The 23,193-nt window shown below is 60.1% G+C and overlaps 2 protein-coding genes across 5 annotated transcripts in view; one reads left to right on the top strand and one right to left on the bottom strand.

Annotated features, from left to right (window-relative positions):
• SNX33 (sorting nexin 33) overlaps window positions 1-23,193 on the top strand; it is a 63,791-nt gene that overhangs the window by 28,531 nt on the left and 12,067 nt on the right. Inside the window, exon 2 of one of the 4 annotated variants that reach the window (XM_036090000.2) lies at window positions 3,353-3,431. The exons of the other annotated variants lie outside the window; for them this stretch is intronic. Coding sequence (XP_035945893.1) covers window positions 3,353-3,431 — 79 coding nt within the window. The remainder of the gene's footprint in view (window positions 1-3,352; window positions 3,432-23,193) is intronic. 4 annotated transcript variants of the gene reach the window in all.
• The window catches only part of CSPG4 (chondroitin sulfate proteoglycan 4), a 41,703-nt gene that overhangs the window by 9,217 nt on the left and 9,293 nt on the right, over window positions 1-23,193 (bottom strand). The window contains exons 2-9 of the mRNA XM_036089991.2: window positions 13,791-13,954; window positions 8,819-12,358; window positions 7,020-7,502; window positions 6,464-6,640; window positions 4,613-4,811; window positions 4,398-4,532; window positions 4,102-4,268; window positions 90-273 (exon numbers count right to left, since the gene is read on the bottom strand). Of these exons, the coding sequence (XP_035945884.2) occupies window positions 90-273; window positions 4,102-4,268; window positions 4,398-4,532; window positions 4,613-4,811; window positions 6,464-6,640; window positions 7,020-7,502; window positions 8,819-12,358; window positions 13,791-13,954 (5,049 nt within the window). The remainder of the gene's footprint in view (window positions 1-89; window positions 274-4,101; window positions 4,269-4,397; window positions 4,533-4,612; window positions 4,812-6,463; window positions 6,641-7,019; window positions 7,503-8,818; window positions 12,359-13,790; window positions 13,955-23,193) is intronic.

Here is a 23,193-nt window from a genome sequence, read left to right as displayed (position 1 = left end):
ATGGGAGCTGTTGACCCCGGTCTTGTGTCCCCTCCTCTCTGGACCCGCCCAGGGTCCCCCCAACTGTGCCAGCCCATCATGCGGTTCACCTTGGTTCCTCCAGAGGCGGCTGGGGCGCCGGGGACAGGCAGCCTCAAAAGACACAGCCACAACAAGGGTGGTGGCCACATCGGGGGCAGGGGGTGACGACAGCTGGAGCTGCAGGGTATCGTGGACCTCCCAGAAGGGCTCAGGAGGCATCGCGTGCTCATATAGAACATTCCCAGCATACACCTGTGGGGGCACCCCATTTTGGGATGAGAGGCAGGTTGAGCCCGTGGCGCCCGGGAGCCCCTTCCAGGCTCCTTGATGAGCCCTCCGTGCCCAGCCTCACTCTCGGCTCTCCTGGCTCTCCCCGGCCCATGTCTGTAACCCCTGCTCTCCCTTACCAGTGGGTCACATGGGCAGTCATGTGGCAGTGAGGAGACTGGCCCTGGAGCCCGATGCCTTATCTGGGCTCTGCCACCTCAGGCAAATCACCTCACCTCTCTGAGCCCCCAGGGAAAGCAGTATTCTATCGCTTCTGTCAACAGCTGGTCCTTCCGCTTCTGCCCTGGGTCCCTGCCCCTCTTCCCCACTGAAGACACCAGTTTACCATCTTCCTTCTTTCTCCTATGGCAACAATTTCCCCCCAAAAGGGAACATTCCCATCATTACTCAACCATGTTATTCTCTCTTCCACTTCCATTTTTTTTTCTTCTAAAGATGTATTTATTTATTTTTTGAGAGAGAGAGAGAGCAAGAGCCTGTGCGCGTGCAGGGGAGAGGGGCAGAGAGAGAAACTCCAGCAAGCTCTGCGCTAAGCACAGAGCCCAACGCAGGGCTCGATCCCACGACCCTGAGATCACAACCCTGAGATCATGACCCTGAGATCATGACCTGAGCCGAAACTGACTCAGATGCTTAACCGACCACGCCTGCCAGGCGCCCCCTTTCTTCCCTCTTAAAGAAAAGACTCGTGACTTCACTTTTTCCACCAAATTTGTCACCCCTCTCCTCCATTTTGCTCTCCATTACAGCAAAACTCCAAAAAGAATAGTCTATAATGTCCCGCATGCTGTCCTGAGTGCAGTCTACCCAGGCCTTTCCTCCTGTTCTCACCCAAAGGTGCCCACAGCGTCTGCATTGTTAGATCCAATGGTGGGTTCATGGGCCTCGTGTTACTCACCTGCTTGGCAGCATTGGACATAATTGTGCATTCCTTCCTCTACCATCCGCTGGCTTCCAGCGTGTCCCACTCTCATGTTTTCCTCCTGCCTCGTTAATTGCTCCTTCACAGACTCCGTTCTCCCCCCTCTTCTCTCCAATGTCTATAGCTTGGCCTTTAGAGTCTTCTCCATCTACAGGCACATCCCACGTGTCCTCCTAGGTCAGCTCTGCAGATGACCCCCTTACTTCTATCTCCATCCCAGACTGCTCTCTGCCGAACTCCAGACTCACATTTCCACTTGCTTTCCGGCAGCTCGGTGTGGATGTCTAAGGGCCGGCTCAAAGGTGGCCTGCAGCAGACCCACTCCTGACCTGTGTACCCCTGCTAGTCCTTCCGCTTCACGTGATGGCAGCTCTGTTCTTGCAGTGGCTCGGGCCCAAACCCCTGGAGTCATCCCTGACTCCTCCCTCTCTCCCATGCCATCACTTCTGGCCTGGATTATTGCCATGGCCTCCTGTGTCCCAGCTTTGGCCCCTGATCCCTCCCCTACAGTTGTTCTTAACATTGAAGCCAGAGTGAGACTTTTAAAATGTAAGTAAGGTTACTGTCCTTCTTGCTCAGATAGTACAGCGACTCCTCCTTTGACCACAAAGATCCCACTCTGACCCCTTACCCTGCGACCTCGCCTCCTACCCACTGCCACAATCCCTGCTGTTCTCCAGGGCTGTATGCCTGGTAAACACCTGGGGATATTCCTCACTTATGCTCCCTCCCCCTGCTAATCCAAATGTGTCCTCGTGGCTTATCTATTTCTTCTTCTCAGAAAAACAGGGCTTGCGCAATACTGAGATGGAACCCAGGGTCCCAGCGTGTGGGAGACTCTAGGACCGCAGGGTAGTGATGACCTGGTGAGCAGTTCCCCATCTAACAGGGGAGCCACCCACATGCTGAAGGGGGATCACCTTGGTTCTAAAGGGGGAGCAGAGCCTGGGTGAAAGGGGTGGCTACTCCTCAGCTGATTGCTGTAGGAGGGAACAGAGCCTTTTAAAAAACTGGAAATCACAGGCGCCTGGGTGGCTCAGATGGTTAAGCATCTGCCTGCAGCTCAGGTCATGATCCCAGGGTCCTGGGATCGAGCCCCATGTTGGGCTCCCTGATCAGCGGGGAGTCTGCTTCTCCCTCTGCCCCTCCCCCCTACTTGCACTCATTCTCTCAAATGAATAAATAAAATCTTAAAAAAAAAAAAAGAAACTGGAAATCAGGCTTTTGTGTGTGTGTGTGTGCGTGTGTGTGTGTCTGTGTGTGTGTCTATGTGTAAAATCCCCCAAAGGTTATATGTTGACCATTAATTTAAAAATATTAAATGCCTTGTGTAGGCCAAATAAAACACATCTGTGGGCCAGATGTGGCCCGCAGGGACTGTCAGCTGTAACCTCTGGCCCAGGCTGAAGGGTGGCAGGAAGTGGAGACCCCCAGGAGTGGGGTGGGAGGATGGATGCCTGCAGGAACTTCTGTGGATGGGAGGTGTCTGATTGGGGGTGAGGCAAATCACAGGCAAGATGGGGAGGGGTCTCTGAGCTCTGGGAGCAAGCGCTGTCCTCTGGTGAGAGAAATCTTGGACTAGCAGTCAGAAGCCATAATCCTGGTTTTGCCTCTTACTAGCCGTGTGCTCTGAATAGTCACCCGATCTCAGGAAGCCTCAGTTTCCTTGTCTGCAAAACGGGACACCTGATCCCTGCCCCACCCAACTCAGTATTGCAGGACAATGGTGCTGTCAAGACACGACCCAGTCCTGCCCTGCCCCTGCCCCAAAGCCAGGACAAAGTCTCTGCCACGAAGCCTCTTCCCAGCTTCCCAGGGTGGCACTGCCATCCTGCCCCCCTGGTGGCCATTCACGTTCATCCCACGTATTGCTGGGGTGTGGGGAAAGCACTGTGGGTGGGGGCGGGACCCTGAGGGCCTGGTCCTCTTCCCTCCCCCTTCCTGGGCATCCGATGACAGTGGCTCCCAGGGACTCAGGGTGCTTAGCTGCTGCAGCCGCCACCCTCCTGAATCTCTTATTGTGGGAAGGAGACCTGGGCAGAAGCCAGGGGTTCATGAGAACAGAAAACCTGGGCCCGGGGGATGCCGACGTGAGACCTTTTGCCGTGTACCCCTTGTTAGAGCCACCTCTTTCACTGATGCCTGAAAGTTCCCCACCTGCGCTACCTTTGGAGAGAGCCAAGGCTGCCAGGCACTCACAGTAAGTACCTCCTGCACTTGGAAGGGGTGTTGATTTTAGCGATGGCTGCCCGCCCCCCCGCGCCCCCACCCCTGCACAGTGGGTGCAGAGGCTCCCAGCAACCTAGCAGTATACCTCTTCCCATGGCTAAGAGTTCTAGTGTTTAACCGGTGGCCTCTGGCATGCTCTGGACAGCTAGGCCCTGAAGAGAGATGGCAGCTTCACTCCTACTTCAACCTCTTCGGCTGCCTTCTGTCCACTCATCTGCTCCCAGGATCCGCTCAACTTCTTGCAGGCTTCTGACCTGAGCCCTAGGCTCACATCTCTCACAAGCCCAACAGCTGCCTTCATGTCAAATTCCACCCCTGAACCAAGTACGGCCCCTCACTAGCCACGGGGGTATCCTAGTGTCCCTGACTCAGAGCACCCTCTCCAGCTCCTAAGGTCCACCTGCGGCTTCTGGAAGCCATGCCCCAGGACCCTATCCCTGCTCTGGGCCGGGATCTCTCGCACCCTCTGCCTACTGGACTGGTGGCTCCCGCAGGGCAAGGCAGGCACAGCCTGGGCCATGGTGGGGCCAGGGAGTGTCTGCTACCCACGATGTGGGAGCGGTGTCCACGTCCACAGGCAGAGTGGGCCACCCGGGGCTGAATGGAGTCTACGTGGTGGCTATAGAGAGCTGGGCCCTTACCTCGGCTTGAGTGAAGCTCACCAGGGCCTCCCCAGTGCTGCCCTGCTGGGCATGGAACAGCCGGCCCAGCCGGGGGCCCTGCACCACATGGAAGAGCAGGTGTCGGGGGTCGGTGCCTGCACTGGAGCTGGCTCTCAGGCTCTGGCTGCTGAGCGGCTGGACCGACCCTGTGAGAGGCAGAAGGGGCCTGTTGGCCTTGGACCAGGAGCCAGGGCGAGGTCTGCGACTGCTGGCGAAGCAGCGTGACCCTGGCGTGTCACCTGGCCTACAAGGCATGCCGTGCTCGGCAGACCCACCTGGGCACACGGTCAGCGTCCGGCTGCCCTCCAGGGAGAGAAGCAGCTGCTTCTGGGCCGTCACTCGGAAGAAGTGTCCGGGGGAAGTGTGCTCCCCGTCGGAGAGGCTGAAGCGGAAGCCACCGTCCAGGGCGCCTGCGGATGGGGGTGGAGTTGGGTCTCGCTGGCCCATGGTGGCTCCCCATCCTCAGGGCACCGCACCTCTGAGTACCCACCTCTGTGCGAGAACAGCACGAGCCCGCCGTCTAGCTGGGCCTGGGTGAAGCTGTGGACCTCGGTGCCTGGCGCCGCCCGCAGCACCACCCGCCCGTTGCTGGGCTGCTCGATGGTGTAGACCAGGTCCTCCGGTCCTGAGTCGCTGTCTGTGCCCCTAAGGGCCTCTGGAAGGAAGGGCACCGTGGCCCCCTCCCACATCTGGGGACACAGGCCTGTGAAGGTTCTGTCCCCACCACGCTCTCCCACCTTGCTCCTCCCTGGCCCTGAGGCCATCACCATCACACTGCAGCTCAGGCCCGGGCCATGCTGGGCTCCCCCTCACAAAGGGCCCTCCACCCCATTCACCTTCCCCTGTCACCCCAGGGCCCAGGCTCCCTTCTCTCCGCCCTAATCCTGCTTGTCCTGCAAGGCCAGCTCATGTCCCCGACGTCAGGAAGCCCCCAGCTCTTACCCTCACCAAGTTCTCTCCCTTCAGAGAACTCCCCCCACCCCAGCCCCTACTGACTGTGCCGCTATCATTGAGTGGCTCTGTCTCACTGGCAGGGCAGGGGTCTCCATTTAGACCCTCCATAGTGAGTCTGGGCATGGGCTGGGCACACTCCGGGAATGGTGAGTTTGCCTCTCCAGGATGCTTATGAATGGGCTCCCCTTCCAGGTGAGGGAGGGCATGGGAGGCACAGAGGCTGGAGGGGCTGAGGGTTGGCCCCTGTCCCTTGGCATGGAAGCAGCATTGCCATGAGGGTTCAGGTGTTTTCAGTGCAGTCCCGAGGCCCAACCAGGTGGGGGAGGGGTGTGGGCAGCCCCTCCCCATGCTCAGAGCGAAGAGCAGCCCCCCTCGGCCTCCCGCCTGCCAGCAGGGCAGGATCCCATTTCTGGGATCCTGTTACCTGACTCTGGCTGGGTCAGCAACTTGGGCAGCCTCGGGGAGGGGCTCCCATACAGGGAAAACCGAGCCCTCTGGGATTCCAGGGCACCTCCTCCCAGCCCCAGACTACCCCCAGGCCGAGCTCCGGAGGGGGGCCACCGCGTGGAGCGCCGGGCTCCTGGCACAAACACGGTGGACAGCATCACCTGCTGGCCAAGATGCCACACAGCACCATCTGCCTGTGGTTCCAGGGCAGCCGTTAGCCGGTTTGCCCACCACTCTGCTGCCCTCCCCACCGCTGCACTGCTCCCTCAGGTACATCCTCTACCATCGAAGGTGTCCAGTGCCTCATATCACAGACAGCCCAAGTCAGCTCTCTTCTGAATCCTTCCATGGCTCCTGTTGACCCTAGAAGCTGGCATCAAGGCCCTGCCCATCCACTATGTTGTGTGATCTTGGTCAAGCCATGCCCTTTCTGTTCCACCAGTAACTACCTCTGTGATCGTGGAGAAATGTTGTGACCTGCCTGGGCCCCAGCTTTGACCTCTGCTGAGTGAGGGCACTGCTGTTCTGTGGGGATGTAAGGGGCAGAGCTCGGGAAGCCAAGGTGTGGCCTTCACCGGCTGTGGGTGCAAGTGAGGAGCTTAACCACTCTCTACCTGGAGTCCACCCTTAAGGGCTTGAAAGAACTTTCTTCAAGAGTTCTGGTCCTGAGCCATAGAAAAAGCCTCCTGCTGAGGGCGAGTCCAGGGAACAGCAGGGCCAAGGATGGCCATTCACAAGGCTGCCTGCTGCACTTATAAGTCTTCAATAACAAAGTCTCATACCTGTGTTCTATTTTCAGTGCAATAACTCTTCTCTCTTCCCAACAACCTAGTGAGGCATGTTTCCTTCAGAGAAGGAAACTGAGGCTCAGAGAGGGGAAGCTATGTGCTGGGCCTCTCTTTGGGAAGAGAGGTAGGAGGTAACCCCAGGCTGCTCTCACCTTCAGGCCTGTGTTTTTGGTGAGGATGGGGGGTTGGTCGTTGATGGGCAGGATGGTGACGGTGAAGGCCACAGGATGGCTCTGGCGGTCCATCTCTGAGGCATTAGCCACCAGGACGAAGCTGTCTGTCAGCGTCTCACTCCCATCGTGCACATAGCGGATCAGCTGCTGTTCCACCTGCAGGCAGGCCCAAGGCTGAAGGTCAGGCCCCAGCAGGCCCGAGAGCGGGGTGAGTCTCAAGCCGAGCACCTTTCTTGCTCTGCCTTTGGGTGTGGGGGGAGCCTGACTCCTTCAGAGCTTCCGTTCCTGCAGGTGGAAATGGGGACAGCCATTTCTCCCAGAGTGAAGGACCGAAGGAGTCAGGGAGATGGGACAGTCATTTCCAGTTGCCCAGAGAGGAGGGAGTGACGTAAGGGATCTAAAGCAGAGGCCTTCCCTCCGTGGGAACGCCCTGCCTCCTGTGGGCGGCTCGCCCAGATGGGGAGTGCCCACGGCTTCCCCCCAGCCCTGCGCCCAGAGCCAGGCTGCACGCCCAGGGCCTCCCTGAGAGCTGTACCTCTTTCCAGGAGAAAGCGCTGAGGGTCCCGTCTCGGGGACCGTCCTCTCTCCGCAGGGCCCCGTGCTGGGGCGGCTCTAGCACCTGCAGCTCCAGGCCTGGCAGCGCGGGGAAGTAAGGCCCGGTGACTCGGAGCAGTGGAGGGGCCAGCGTGCGGGTGCCGCCCTCAGGGACGCTGAAGTTCTGCGTCTGCAGGGGGATGGCGGCAGGCAGCACCTCCAGCTCCACGCGGACACCCTCCAGGGGCGCACCCAGGCCTGAGGCCACATCCAGGGAGAAGGCGTCCCTCCAGGCCTCCGGGCGGGAGTGCAGGTACAGGACCCTGCCGGCATCCACCGCCTCCTGAGAGAAGCTCTGCACCGGGTCCAAGCTGGGCGGCCCGGCCGCCGAGGCGCTGTGGGACAGCATCACCAGGTAGCCGGCCCGCGGGGGGGTCTTCACCGAGAACACAATGTCAGCGGGAGCCACTGCCTCCTGGGCTGCCTGGGTAACGGAGGGTCACAGAGGGAGGCTGTCATGGTCCCTAGGTGGCCAGAACAGGCTCGGTCTCCCGGGGAGGGCCGCAGACACCACCGCTTGCTTAGACGCACAGAGGCGCTCTCAGGCTCACACACACACCACCCAGACATGCAGCTGGTCGTGGGGGTGGGGGGTGGGGGCTGCACCCTCGTGCCGGCCCCACCCCGTCACATGCCCCCAGATTCAGTGACACAGAGTGCAATATCAGCACACACTGATGTGTGGACACAGACACACACGTACATCTCACACATAACACGCCCTTGTAACACGCATGCACGCGCACATACACAGAGGGAGCCCCTGCCCCCGCTATTGCTACTCTTCACCACCAGAGGGCGGGCCACCCTTCTGAGAGGGACGGGCGCCACACACTACAGGCTTTACGGGGCGAGAAGACCCAGGTCCCGCCCAAGGGCCACTGCGGGCTCCCTCACCTGATGGGCCAGCTACAGAAGGCCACACGTCACCCCCAACTCACACTCCTGATCCGGTGCCTTTGCCTGGAATACTGTCTGTATTCCAGAATTCTGTTCTCTCTGCCTGGAATACTGTCCCCTCATTCCCTGCCACTGAAACCCCAGACTCTTCAAAGCCTGGCTCAAATGATGCCTCCTTCAGGGCAAAGCCTTTCTGATGCCAGACATGTTTAGTCACAGTCTGCCCCCAAATCCGAACAGCCGGAACCACTCAGAAGGGCTCAGAAATAGGCAGTGTGGCAGAGAGGGCAAGGACTGGCCTGAGGTCACACACTGGGTCAGTAGGCCTGCTGGAAGGCCTGCGGTTGCTCTGTGAGGTTCCTGGATGGTCAGCAGCTCTCCAGGTCCTGAGCCTGGTCTGGGGTCTGGGAAAAGAGCTGAGGACACGGGAGCCTGGAGATCAAACAAGTCTGTCTCCAAGGCCTCTGGTCCTCAAAGTCTGTACCCATGAAAATCTCCCAGGGAACTTATTATTAGAATGCAGATTCTCGGGCTCCACTTCAGAGATTCCTCGGTCTGGGTGGGGCCCAGGAACCCGCACGGTCAGCACAGCATGTGCGTGTGTGCACCTGACGTGTGGAGGCACACATAGCTCGTGGGCAGACGCGCAAACGCCCCCAGAGACTCTCAGGCACGCCCCAGTGCACGTGTGCAGGTGCAAACCCAGGGCGCGGACAGACGCCTGACCTGGCGGTCACCTCAGGCTCATCCCCGGACAGCCAAGCACACCTGGCAGGAGGGCTCACCACAAGGGCCCCCTTCATCAGGCCTATCACCTCTGCCCGTCCCCCGGCCCTTTACCTCCAGCTGATCCTTTCTGATCTCAGCCGCCTCCCCCTGGAAGACGTAGATCTTCTTATGCTGGACCAGATGCAGTGGGGCCAATGGCCCCTCTAGGGCAATGGTCACTTGCAGGGTGGCGTCTGTGTGCACAGGCCCTGCCTCCACAGAGAAGGCCAGGGTGTCCCGAGGGCTGAGGCTGCCGTCGTGGCTGTAGAGAATGGCCCCGTCCAGCAGGTCCTGTTGGGAGAAGGCCGTGGCTGGCTGGCCGGCCCGGAGCAGCTGCCCCCAGTGTGGGCCGGCTGTGACACGGTAGCGGACCTCATCCCCACTGCGGATGTCGAGGTTGGTGTCCAGGTGGAGCACAGCGGTGTCGATGGTGCCCTGGCCTCCTTGAGGGACCACAAGGCTGGAGCCATTGGCCACGTGGAGGTAGGGCTCTGAGGCCTGCACCTCGAGCAGCGCGGTGGCCTGGTGCTGCCCATCAGACACCTGCAGCTGGATCCAGCCGCGGTCGGCCCCCGAGTGCACAAACAGGACTCGCCTCTTCCTGAGGTCCTCCTGGGTGAAGCGGTAGATGGGCCGCGTCGGCTCATCCACGGCCACGATACTGCCAAAGAGGAGGTCCTTGCGGGTCAGTACCAGCTGAGCGTCAGCAAAGCCGGAGTCGGCATCAGTGAAGGCCACGTCGTCTGTCGTCAGCAGCCGCTGCCCAGCCCGGGCCACGTGGAAGACGCGGCTGATGGTCTGCACGGGAGCATGGTCGTTTATGGGCTGGATGGCCACGCGGAAGACGCCCCGCACCTCCTCCCACGCCATGCCACCGCTGCCCTCACTCTGGCGGGTCGCCACAAAGGGGATATCGTCTTCTGTGGTCTCGGAGTTGTCGTGCTGGTAGACCAGCCGGCCCCGCAGCAGGTCCTCATTGGTGAAGGATGTCACCGCGGTGGCCTTGTCTTGTGCCCCCCTCCAAACCAGCCTCCCATGGCGGGGCCGCTCCATGACCTCGTAGAGGTAGTTGGCACTGTTGAGACTCTTGACGAAGAGGTGGTCAGCAGAGAGGGTGCCCTCGCCACCCTCCGGCACCGAGAGGAGGATGTTGGTGAGGACGGGAGCGTCCGGGTCACCACCAATGTGGATGGGGAAGGTGTAGAGTGGGGAGAAGTGCGGCGGGGCTGTGACACGGAAGCGGAAGTTGTCCTCGACTGTCTCTGAGGTGCGGGCCGTGGCCCCATAGGTCACCCGGCCGGCCTGCAGGTCATCCTGGGTGAAGCCCTGCCCGTCAGAGAGCCGTGTGCCCTGTAGCCGAAGATTGCCCTTCCTGGGGGCCTGGACCACCTCATAGTGGAAGGTGGTGGGGCTGGGGCTTGCCTCCTCCTCCAGGGTGGCCTCCAGGTGGGCTGTGGTGAGCGCCTCCTGCTGGGTGTTCTGAGTGTGCAGCGGCTCTAGCCGCAGCAGCTGCACTGTGGCTCTCTGGATTGTCACTGGGAAGGACAGATTGCTCAGGGTCTCCTGGCCCACCTGCACCTCCAGGGCCAGCTTCTCCGTGGTGTCCTCGGTGCGATGCTGCGGGTCAGTGCTCAGGTATCTCACGCGGCCCTGCTCCACATCCCGCTGCTGGAATGCCTGTGTGGCCCGCCACTCGGCACCCTCGGCCCCACCTGCCCCCTGCTTCTGCAGCTCCCCGAACTGCAGGGCCTCGGTGACTCGGAACAGCACGCTCACATCCTGCCCCACGGCGTTGGTCTCCACTGACAGGTTGGCGGGCAAGACAGGGGCAGCGGAGCCCTGGGCCAGGCGCAGCCCTGTGTTGTGGCGGATCTGAATGGTGGGCCGGACAGCCACCACCTTCAGTGTGGCGGGAGGGCTGGCCTGCAGCCCGTCGCTGACCCGGAACGTCAGGTCCTGGGCTGGCCCACTTCGGTGGACATAGACGAGGCTGCCCGCCTCCAGCTCCCGGCAGGAGAACTCAGTTGCTGGCTCCCCAGGCTGGTCTCGGCGCTCCACGGGGTGGCCGGTGGGGGTGCCAAGGAGCTGGAAGGTGAGGCCCTCGCAGGCGGAGTCTGGGTCGTAAGCCTGGAAAACGTCGGGCCCCAGTGGCTTCTGTGTGTGCTCCAGGATCACCATGAGGCTGCCGTGTGGGAAGATGATACGGGGTGGGTCATTGACGGGGTTTATCTGGATGGGCAGGATGTAAGTTTGGCCCCTCCGAAGGCAGGAGGGCACGGGCGCCCTGGCTGTCACGGACACCTCCAGCATCACCTGGTCGGAGGTGTCCTCAGAGCCATCGTGGACGAAGCGGGCCTTGCGGTTCACCACGTCCAGGAGGGTGAACATTTTCCGTACCTGGGCACCGGGGATGTCTAGCTCGAGCTCACCGTGGCGTGCCCTGCGGCTCACGCTGAACAGCACCTGAGATTTGCGCAGCTCGGCCTCGCTCAGGTCCAGCGTGGGCTGCACGTGCCGCCATTCGAGCCAGGCCGTGCCACCCTCGGCCACCACCAGCGGGCTGATGGTCAGCAGCTGGGTGAAATTGGCAAAGATAGGAGGCAGCCCTGGTTCAGGGACGCAGGGCTCAGGCAGCTCCATGGCCAGCCAAGCGTCAGGTGCCAAGGTGGAGAAAGCTTCATACGGGCCATAGGGGTCCTCCTCATACTCGTCTTCCTCCAGCCTGCAGCCTGCCGCCATGCCGCGCGTCAGCAAGGCTTCCCGGAGTCCCTGCCTCTGGCCATTGATGCTGAGGTCCTCCATGCAACCCAGCAGCGAGGCATTGACGGCCCCCGGGGCCAGGCCCAGGCGGTGTTCCTGGAGATGGCGAGAGGAGTCAGTGTCCAGCCCCCCCAGGAGGAGACTGCCACGTGGGTCCAGATAGCTGAAGACCCCACGGTTGGAAGTCCGTGTGGGGTACTGGTCCACGGAGATTTCCAGCTGGTGAGCATCCACGTGGACGCTGACCTCATGGGGTTGCCCATCGGCCACGGGCACGCTGTTGTGGAGCAATACCGTGCCCTGGCCCTTCTCCACCACAGCCCGCAGGTGGCCCTCAAATATGTCCACGTAGATGAAATCCCCATGCCGGCCCCCTGCCTGGAAGGCCAGGGGCGCCTGTTGGCTCCGAGTGGTGAGTATAAACTCCAGGGTGCCTTCCTCCCGAGTGCTCCAGGCAGGGAAGGCAGCCAGTGAGTGGGGCCCAGAGAAGCCCAGGGCCACACTGTCATCAGCAGAAAACTCTTCAGCGCAGCCCTCGTGCACGCCTGGGGTCAGTGGTCGCAGCAGGTTGCGGCCATTGAGGGTGGCAGCGTGGAGACAACCCCTCAGGGGCCTGCTAGCTCCCTTCAGGTAGGACAGGCTAAGGCTCCCAGGGCCCCCCAGGAAGATCCCATAGGGGACCTCCAGGGGAGCCCCCAGGATGGGGGCGGAGGTGTTCAGGAGCCCATCGACGGACACCAAGGCCTCGCTGTCTGAAACGGTCAGCTCCACGGTGTGGAGGGCGGAGTTGCTCAGCAGAGTCTCAGCTGGGGTCTGCAGCCTCAGCTCCTCCTGGCCCAGGGTGAGTCTGACCTGGGGAAAGATGGAGGAATGGGAGTGGGGGCAGCACTTTGAGTTCATCTGCTTCTACCGTTAGAACATAGCGGGTCTGCCACAGCAAAGTGCCCAGAGTGGAGGTCCTGGGACAGGGGCTTCTCAGGCCACCACTGTCTCCTTCCTGCCACCTCTACTTATCCCCCAAACACTCACCAAAGTGATCTCTGAGTCAGGTCTAGATGGGCTCTGGGCTTCCTGATGGGAATCAGAGAACTGGCATATAGCACGATGCTTTCCTAGAGATTCAGTCTGCATTTTTTACTCTCCCCAACTTTCCTATGGGGGAGATCCACCAGAAAATCACCTTGGCATCCAGAAGATTCACCCCTGGAATAATGAGCACCTGGGAATCCCCTGAACACCTTGGGGCCACAGGGGCAGCCAGGCTCACTGCTCAGGGATGGAGAGCCCAATTCCAGGTGCTCTCTGTGTTGAAGGTTACGTAAAGAAAAGCTCCTGGATCTGGGATGAGAGATCCTTGGGGAGAGGAGAACGCAGTTCTGTCTCTACAACGTTGGCACCAGAACTGGCTCTGGTGTGGTGTTCCCACGACCGTATGGTAGAATGGGTGGTGGCAGAGTATGGGAACTGGAAGAGCAGAGCACTAAGAACTGTGGCCTTGGGAGTCCAAGTACGGAGCACCTCCACAGGGCTGAGGCATCCCGGTACCTGGCCGAGAGCGAGAGCATCAGGCCTGGGCTGTACCTGGCCTTCGCTCAACAGTGACACCTTGTGGCAGTGAGAAGCAATGGCAGCAGCAGGTGCTCTGACCGTCCTAGTCCTCTCCCCACTGGGGTGTGGAAGCTGATGGCTTTCCCAAATTTGGACTAAGACCTCAGGTTCTCAAACTCTTCATGGTTAGGGGGGAGCCTCAAGAGAGAGATCCAGAGGACTCTTTGCTACTAAAGCTTGTGGTGACTGGCAGGACGAAACGGGAAAACGGAGAAGCTTTGGCAGTACTGGTTGTTTCCCCTGTCACGGACAGACAGCAGCACGGCGGGGTGACTGGTGCTCGGCAGGGGCGCTCACAGGGTTGCTGAGTCCCAGGAGAGGGCACCCAGCCCAGGGCAGTGCTAGGGGACGCGCTGAGACGGGGGTGGGGCAGGGCCAAGCCCAGGGCGTGTGGTGAGCGAGGGCCTGGCAGCGAGAGGTCAGAGACGGCCATCTGGCCTGGACCACAGGCCCGCAGCGAGGGAAAGGGCTGGCCGGGGGCTGCGGTGGGAGTGTGGGGGGGCAGGCTGCAGGGCGCAGCCAGGTCACGAGGGAGCCACGCTTTTGGCTGTGCTGTTGTTCACCTCACAGTGGAGACCTAGAGACCCCGGGTGAAAGTGGCTCACACAGGGTCACCCAGCTGGTTGGGGGACCATTCAGGGCTGGAGGAGGAGGCCAGCAGGGAGGCATCACTGACCTCTAGGTATCCAGAGTGGAGCTGCAGGAGGAGGTGGTCCGCCTGGCCCGCTGCGAGGAGAAGCAGGGCTTCGGGCTGGGACGTGGAGAATTGTAGCTGGAGGTCTATGTCGGTCAGAACCGTGGCCACAGGCACCTCCAGGTGGTTCTCTCCGAAGAAGGAGGCTGTGTGAGAGAGGGGGCTGGGGTCAAAGTACGGACTCGTGCCTGGAGGAGGAGAGGGGCTGCAGAGGATGAGTAGGCTGCAGGAGGGAGTTCATGCTGGTGCAGCTTCGTGGTTCTGTGTGGCCCATCACCTGCTTGGTCCTGGCGCCAGAAGGCACAGCCTCACCTTGTGTCCAGCCCAGACCTTGGCTCCAAAGGAGGCCAGACCCATTCCAAGCAACTCACGTTTCCTCCTCAGAGGTTCCTGGGGCCAGGGGCCTCGGCCAGCTCTAATTCTCCTCCCCTGGGCCCTAGAGGATTCTCCATCCTGGGTCTAGTCCCTCTCGGGCCTAAAGGAAAACCATCCTTGACTGGGTAACCTGGCCTGATGATCGTAGCCCCCGAAATGGAGTTCCAGGAGAACCATCCCTACCCCACACTGATCCCTGCTCAAATTCCTTCTCCTAAATGCCCTATGCTTTGGTTCTTGGGCAATGCTTTCCATGCCATGCCCTCCCACTGTGGTGCTCAAACAGGCAGCCCACCCATCCCGGCTTCTCTCTTGGGCCATGCTCCCAGATGTCTTTGGGGGTGGGGGTGGCAACTCGTCGGACTGAGTCCACCAGGGAGCAAAGGCTCTGAGGCCAGATGGAGACCACGTGCAGTGCTGGACCCCAAATGGGCTAAAACTTCCTGCATCACCCCATATTGCTTCCTGCTGCAGAGCTATTGATAGTCCCTGGTGAGTGGTCAGATCCGGCCCTATTGTTTCCACCATGGCTGGGGAGCCGTTGATGACTACAGCTGACTTTTCTGAGCCTGGGTCTGTGGCTAAAGACAGGGCTTGGGAAGGCTGAAGGTTTGCTGAGCAGGCCAGAGGGCCCAAGTCCAGATGGCCTGAGCAGGCCATATCTGGGGTTTCCCAAGGCTGGTGGTCACTGTGCAGGGCCCCTTTGGTCCCACACTGAGATACCTCCTCTTTTTAAGTTGCCACCTTCTCCAGACTGTTTCCCAAAATTAGCCTCCCTTGACCTCCAACCAGTTGCAATGATTTCCGGTTTATTCTTTTTGCAGAGATTAAGGCCAAGTATAACTTTGACTCTGTCCCCCAGAGGTCCAGGGCTAGGGAAGGCGGGGTGGCGGCAGGGGGGGCGGCGGGGACAGGAATGGTTTAAAAAGGTGATTCATCTCTCTGGGGCTTCTGATGGCCTCGATAGGGATGATGTGGCATCAGCCACATACATGCTGGTTCCTGACCTGAGGAGGTGGCATCAGCCACTGGAGGAGTCCACAGGGATGTCCAAGAAAGATAACGTTCTTCCTCTTGGGCGGAGCTGAAATCCCTCCAGGGATCCCCTCTTGCGAGCACTTGTGGGCAACGCCAGAACCTTGTCTGAGGAGCTAAAGGGATCAGCTGAGGGCTACAAAACCATCTGCGTGGCTATGGCCCAGCGGAGTCAGCACACCCTGGTGCTGGTGAGGGGCAGACCCTCCCTGGGAGAACTGACAGGGGGCGGGCACCTCATCCGCAAGGACATCGATTCTTTTTTTTTTTTTTTTAACATTTTATTTATTTATTTGAGAGAGAGAGAGAGAGAGAGAAAATCAGTGCGGAAGAGGGGCAGAGGGAGAGGAAGAAGCAGACTCCCCACTGAGCAGGGAGCCCAATGTGGGGCTAGACCCTGGGACCCCGAGATCACGACCTGAGCCTAAGGCAGGCGCCCAAAGACTGAGCCACCCAGGCGCCTCAAGGGCATTGATTCTTAAGAACAAAAGGCAGCACACAGAACTGAGGGCAGCCCCTGCACAGAAGGTGGGGCCCCCGCAGGTTGGAGCTCACAGTAGCTGGTAAGAGCTGACTGTTAAGTTTGTAGGAATTCTGCCAGCCAGGTGATGTTACACCACGGAAGAGGCAAAGGCTACAGATCTTTGTTCCCTCTCCCCCAGAAAGGCTGTTGCTCAACATTTACCTGTTTAGCATGCATGGGGAAGGGGCCAGCTCCTGGGGGGGGGGAGGGGGGAATAAGCTCACACCCATTCACACTCCCTTTTGTCAAAGGTGGATGTGGGGATGGTCGGGTCCAGCGCGCAGCAGGAAGGGAAGGAGATGGCTGGCTCTGCCCACCTAACCACCTGCCTCTAGCCCCCTCCCACAAGAGGAGGGGGCAGCCCATTTAGCCTCGTTCTCCAGGCCAGAGTGGGAGGGCGGCAGGAAGTAGAGGTACTTTCCATAGAGCTGGGGTCTGAATGAGCCTATTGAGGGGCTGGGCCCTGCTGCTTCCTGTGGGGCTGGGTAGGGAAGCGCTCACACAAGCTGCCTTGTGCGGCTGGAAGTGTGCGGGCTGGGCAGCCCCCTCGTCCCAACAGAGGCCTCGGAGGCTTTGCTGGCCAGCGTTTTGGAAACTCTGACAGCGCCAGTCCCCCCACCTCCTGGTCTCCTTCTGCTGCCCCTTATCGGCTCTGATAGGCCGCAGTTGCAAGGACCCAGCATCCCTGTCCTGGGAGACAGTGGGAGAGGCTGCAAATGGGGAGGCAGTGCAGGATAAAGAAGTGAGTTAGGAGTCAGTTCCAGAAGGTTTCCTGGAGGAGGTGAGGGTGGTATAGAGGAGAGAGGGAGGGAACTGGGTAGTTTCAAAGGGCAGCAAGGCTCTGGGAAAGTTGAAGATAGAGGAGGAGAGGGAAAAGTAGCAGGAACCAAGCCAGCCTCAGTGGCCTGACTGGGATCCCAGGGCAGTGGGGGGGGTGGAGAGAAGGCATCATCAGGGCTTGGAGACTTGCCCTTGACTCTCCTGGGTCAAGAAGACCCATGATTCATCCAAACACCAGCTCAGGCCTGTAGCAGCTTTGTGGGCTGCCCTTTGGGCCAGGAGAAGGGGCCCTGTCTGGCCTCCCAGTCAGCATTTTGTAAAATGGGCACTCCTTCCCAGTCTCTCCCCCTCCTGTCTGTGGGGATTAGTCCCAAAGGTCCCTTTCTGGTGCTGGAGTCTGCTCTCAGATAGGGGTATGCAGAGGGTTAATGGTGTGGGCTGTCTGGGTGGTGCCAAGCGTTCAGTGTGGGGGGGCAGGTGCCACAAGGGGTCTGGGGTGAGTGGGAGGGCTGAAAGAATGCCGAATGTCTGGGTTTCTCTACCTGCAAGACAGTTCGTGGGTGGGTGTCCAGGACTACGTAGATGCCTATTTGCGTGTGTGTTGAAGTGTGTGGGTGGCTGCTCGGGGGTGTGTTTTGGGTTTGCGTAAGGCTGTGTGTTTGTGCATGTGTGTGCGTGTGGGCTGGAAGCCGCCGGGACAGAGCCGTGATTGTGCCCAGGCCTGTCCTGCCCCTCGGTGCCGCCCGCCGTGACTCGGCTGGGCCAGGCTCCATGAAAGGGGCCATGTGTTCCTGGAGGGCACCCACCCCTCCTGCCCGGCGCCCATCCATCCCAGAGGTTTGCCGAAGGTGGAGCATCCCTCAGCTTCCCGCCCTTCCTGACCACGGACTGGGCGTTCTGTCTGGGCCAAGGCAGAGTGGCTCCATCCCTCTTCCTGAGATGAGGCTTGGGGGCACAGAAAGAGCCTATGTCCTTCCCCGCCAAGCCTCGTCTCAGATGGGAGACGAAGCTTAGCGTAGTGTCCCTAGCAAGCCACCGTCTGGCCGGTCACAGGTTGTGCTGGCATCTCTGGTCTCCCTGGGGCACTCCTAGCGTGTGTATGAATGGGGACCTGAAGCCTGCCCCTGGGGGGCCCCAAGCGTGAGGCTTACTTGCCCCACGATGCTCTACTTTTATCTGTCAGTGGCTTGGGACAAGGGGTCTCCTTGTAGGGAGTATCTCTGCCCATCAGGCCCCCACCATGCTCTCCCGGGCTGACCAGGGGCAGGTTCTCAAGCATGGGTCCCTTTTCTAGTCACCGGGGGTGGGGGTCGCTGCAGACCCTGATCCTTCTGAATCCTCACAATGCCTAGGGCTAGCCACACTGTCTCTCTCTGTCTCTGTCCCTTATCTCTTCTGTCTCTGTCTTGGCCACTTGGCCACCTTGCTGCCTTATCTCTGCCTCTCCCTGTCTTTCTTTGCCTTTGGCTCCCCCCTTCCCCCTGCCCTATCCTGGCTGTCACTGGGAGCACCACCCTTGCCCCAGAACAGTCTAGAGAGCTAGGCCTGGGGCCTCTTGCCTCCCCAGCCCTGGGCGCCCCCATCCTTGGGTGATGGGTTCCACGATATCAAAGTTCTCTGCAGCTTTAGCATTCAGTAGGGTTTCCAGACAAACTGAGTCTCCAGAGGAGAAAACAATTTGACAGAGAAGCAGAAAGCCGGCAGGTCTTGGCCCAGCCACCCGACTGAGCCCCGCCCACACAGGCACCCCCAGCCCACCCTACTCCCAGGCAATCAATCCCTGTGTGCCCCGCTCCCGCCACATTCCTGGTTGCCTGAGGGCAGCCAGGCAGCCCCACAGCCAGCATGCGTCACAGGCAGCAGGATTCCTGGGTGTCTGCTGCCGCCTGACTTTATAAGGGAGGAAGTTTGGGAGTCAGAGCTGCTGGGCAGGATGGCCCAGGGGCACGCCCAGGTCCCAGGGGCAAAGAGGGTCAGTGGGAGACTTGGACATGCGTATGCTGGGGAGGTGTACCCAGCGGTACTGAGATGGAGCAGGAGGTGAGAGAAGGGGGATCCATATTCGTTCATTCATTCACTCACTCACTCATTCATTCATAAGCACAGTAACACAGTCACGGAAAAGAAGAACCACCTGGGGGAGAAAGCCTGAGAAAGATGTTAAAACCGAGAATGAGAAATGAAGACCTCCCTCCTCCACAGAAACTGCACGCAGGGGTCCAGAGGCCTGATGAAGGAGATGAAGGAGGAGAAACCAAGAGAGACCCGGAGATCCTGTTCCAGATCCACATCCTAGGCAGGCAGGGGTGAGGCTGGGAGAGCCCTTCTCCTGAGAAGTCTGAGGGGGGCCGTGAGGGAATGTTCTAGGACGGCTAAGGCAGGGATGAAGGGCTTTCTGTTTCCCTTGTGGGTGCGTATGTGGGTATGTATGTGGGTGGCCCTGCGTGAGGGCAGGCATGGGCCGGGTGCCCTGCTCCTGCAGCCAGGCCCTCCCTGAGGTCACCCAGGCTCTCCAGAACTCAGGCCAGACCCCCTCCCCTCGGGCCTCCAAGGGATGTGCTTTTTCTTTACCAGCTTTCTGCCCCCAAGCCAGGGAACTTCTGAGGAGGCTGGGAGGGGTGGAAACTTCTTTAGAACCAGAGCGACAGACCCCAAGGCCAATGGGGCTGAAGCTCCCCACAGTGCCCACTCCCTTTTTCAAGCTGGGAAAGCAGTGCCAGGAGCTGGTGTGGGAACTCAGTCACACAAAGCCCCGAAGACCCGTGCACGGCCACCGTGGGTGGCACATAGCCATGAGTGTGACGGAGTGCAGGTCCGTGTCACTGCATTCTGAGGTGAGTGCGGGGCAGGTGACGATGTGGTGTGGGGGGTCCAGTCTGGCTCTAGATACTGGACACGACCTGCCCTGGCCGTGCCTGACGCTGTGCCTACTCTGGTGTCAGGCCCCCCAGCACGTCCCAAGGCTCATCCCTGTCCACTGAGCTGTCACCTTCCCCCTAGCCTGTTACCTCCGAAGGTAACAAGGGGGAAGGTTACAGGGATAGACTTTAGGTCAGACCAAAGGGACAACATACCCTGCTCATGGTGGTGACAGCAGGATCCCAAGAGCCAAGCCTCGACGCTTACCACCTGCTGGCGCTAGCTGCCTGGGAGATGCTCACACCTGCACGCCCTGACTCTCCTACCTCCCTGACCCCAGTCTGAGAGTCCGTAACCCTGGGCCGTCCCAGAGACCCGCTGACGACCTGCTCCTCTCTTGCCCCACAAGCCACGGCCACAGGAACAACAGTAGCTTAGTTCAAAGTCACACAGAACTTAAAAAGGGAGCCGTTCCTCTTGGCAGACAGTAGCTTCCCAGTGCGGGATGTCAGGCTCTGTGCTCACGGCAGCCGGTCTCCCTGTCTCAGCACTAGGGAGACCTCAGCTGGGGTTGAGGTGGGCCCGTCTCTCTTCACTCCAGCAACTCTTGAGCCATAAGACTCACTCTCAGGGCCCTGAGAGGGTTTGGTTGCCTTTCTGGTTCTTGCGAGACCAAGGAGGCCAGGATGGGACAAGTTTCCTCAGCTATTGGCTGAATCCTGACCCTTGTCACTGGCCTCAGCTACCGGTTCTCTAACCCGGAGCTTGGAGGCCACCCAAGCCGAGGGGCATATACTGGGGAACATTTCCAATTTAGGGACCTCCTCTAAAAGGTGATTACCTAAAAGGATTGGTACCCTGGGCTCTCAGCCATGTGTGGTACAGAGGAAGCAGGAGGGAAAATGAGAGGTTTGCTCCAGAAGCGGCTCAGAGTCCACCCAGGCTGGAGGGCTGGGGCGGGGAGGAAGCAGGGCCTCAATGGAGTCTTTGTGGGGGCCTGCTGCTCCCCAGCCCCGGGCGCAGAGGGGCGGGGCTGCTGTGTGTGGAGCAATCCTGAGAGGCTTTTCCTCGCCTTATAATTTTCCTCCTTGTGCAGGGAGATGGCTGGATTTCCAGGCCCTTCTCCACATCCCCTCTTCCTGGCTTTCCTGGCCCTGGGCGGGGGGGTGGGGGGGACCCTTGTCTTAGCGGGCCCAGGTTGAGGTAGGGGATCTGGCAGAGAAGAAACAGAGCGGGAGACCCTCCTCGCTCCGCGCTGGGCCTGCTCAGCAGCCCCTTCCCCCAACAGGGTCTCTGGGACCTAGCTCCCCTGCTACCGGTGAGGCGACGAGGGTCAAAGAAGACACTGCCTGTGCTGAGGCCTCAAGAGGAGCAGCAGGGCTGGATCGGAGCCCCTGGGCTGAGCTCTGAGCTGGTGTTGTGGTTTCCGGGAGGGACGGGTGCACACAGAAGCAGTGGGGGGTTGTTGTTGCGTGCGTGCGTGCGTGTGCGTGTGTGTGTGTGTGAGACTCGGAGTGTGTGTGTGTGTGTGACTTGGAAGTGGGGCATCTGTCACTGGCTCCAGCAGGAGGAGGGTGTGAGAGCTGGCCCCGTGCCCTGAAGACACACTTTTTCCCTTCCTGTCCTCAGGGGCTCCCTGGGGGGCGGGGGGATGGGAGTGAGGAGGGGAGGGGAGAGCATCTGCTTTCTGCGGCTGGTTTGGCAGCTGGCCTCTGCTGGTGTGGCCGGACGGGTCTGGTTCTGGGGCTGGCTCGATCCAGGAGGGACCTTCTTCGGGGCTGGCTAAGGATGGCACGTTCCTACAGCCAGTGATAAATGCTGGTCGTGCCCACTGGGGTCTTGGAGATCAGGGAAGAGGGCGGAGGGGCAAGGGGCCTGGGTGAGAAGCTTGCCCCGGGGATGGGGACGCTGTGGGGCCACTCCCTCTCTGGGGCTGAATCCAGAGCCAGGAAGCAGACGGAAGCGTTGCTCATCTCTGAGCTCCCCTTCAGCTCTGGGATGAGAAACCGCTAAGGGCAGGGCCCTTGGGGAGGTGTCTTGGGGCTTCCCCCAGCCTGGCAGACTGGGCTTGGAGACAGTGAGTGTGTGAGCTGGGATGGGGGGTTGGCGGAAGCCATGACTGTTGATCTGGACACAGGCCTGGACAATTTGGCCCAGCTTGTGCTCAAGAGTTTGTGCGCCTTGCGGAAGCCACCGTTACTCTGCCTTAGTTCCTCCTCTGAAATACAGGGAAGAGAGGCGGGATAACCTCACAGATGGCAGGCCCCTGTCCAGGAGGCTGGGGGAAGCAGGGGCTTGGGCCAGCCCCCCCGCCCCCCAACCACATGCTGCTGTGCTCTCTTTGGCTTCGGTTTTCCCATCTGTGCAAAGGGGACCTGGCTGGGGAGACTAACGCAGACCTGGCTTGCCCAGCCCAGCTCCTCAGGAAGTGGCTGGTGGAGGGCTGTGGTCACCACAGGGGCTACCGTGGAGCCAGACCGGAGGCTCCTGAGGACGGGACGGAGGGCCCATATCCCCTGCGCAGGGCATCTGCCATCCAGGAGGCCCATACACGTGTGCTGATGTCGGAAACATGAGCACGTAAGGGAATACAGGGATCAAATGCATGTGGCCCTTGGCCCCTGTGAGGGGTTTTCTATCAGCCGACCATAGACAGGCCGAGAAGCAAGCTTCCAGCGTGAGTGGGATGCCTGCAGGAGCCATGGCCTGGCAGGGGGGACCAGGAAAACCCAGAGTCCTTGCTAGTAGCCTCCGTGCTACCCAGGTCCCCCAGAGATCCCTAGCCTGAGACCTCTCCCCATGGGCAGGCCCCTATTTCTCTTGGAATAGGTTCCTGCCTACCACTCCCCACCTTCCAGGCCTGCGGATGCCCCAGACGCCCAGCACCGCCGAGCTGTGCCCACCGCTGTGCTCTCTCCAGGCCACCTCTTCTCGCCTGGCCTCAGGCACCGGCTCTTTACCGTGGCACCCACATCTCTGTCTCCAGCACCAACGCTCCGGGGCTCTGGGCCCACCTGCCAATGCCTCCTGAGACATCTGCACCAGGAACACCCAGAGGGACCTCCAAACCCCAGCCCACCCATGTCAAGCCAGACTTAGTGTCATTTCTCGCCAAACCTGCTTGCCTTCCAGAGAAGGCCTCCCCATCCACTCATGGCTGGGTAGAAATCTGAAAGTCATTTTGGACATTCTCCCTCCTCCCTCCCCATGTTCCAGCCATCCTGCCCCTAAATTCTCTTTCAAATTCATCTCCCCCTCTTGCTCCTCTGTGCCATCCCACAAGGCAGATGGTCACCATCCCCTGCTTGGCTTAATGAATTTCCCGCCTTGTTTTGCTAATAGCAACCACTGTTAACCCAAACTGAAAGTCGCTCTGTCATCCTCCCTTGTCTGAAAGCCTTCGATGGCTCCCCATTGCCCCTCTATCCAGCCCCAACCCTAGTGTGGCACCGAAGGTGTTGGGTCACCCTGTCACAGCCCTGCCAGGCTTTCCTGTTCACCTCCCGTGAACACCCCACATGTCAGCCTCACTAGACCTTGGGCTGTTTTCCATCTGCACCTGATAGGTCCCCACTCCCAGCCTTTTGCTCAGGCCAGCTCTTCTTTCTTTCCTGCCTGCAGAATGCCCTCCTGCTCCTTCAGGAAGGAAGTCTTCCCCCACCCTTCTCCACAGCCCAAAGTTCCTTCTCTGCGTTTGGGGTGCCAAGACACTCAACCGTGGCTTGGGGAGTTGAGCTACTGTCACCTCTCTGTTAACACTGGTGTCTCAGGAACAAGACCGGCGCGGCTTGGTGAAGGGAGACCGGAGGCAGG

Source organism: Halichoerus grypus, chromosome 8 (genome assembly GCF_964656455.1).
Source record: "Halichoerus grypus chromosome 8, mHalGry1.hap1.1, whole genome shotgun sequence".
Taxonomy (NCBI): domain Eukaryota; kingdom Metazoa; phylum Chordata; class Mammalia; order Carnivora; family Phocidae; genus Halichoerus; species Halichoerus grypus.
This window is presented reverse-complemented; position numbering and strand designations above follow the sequence as displayed.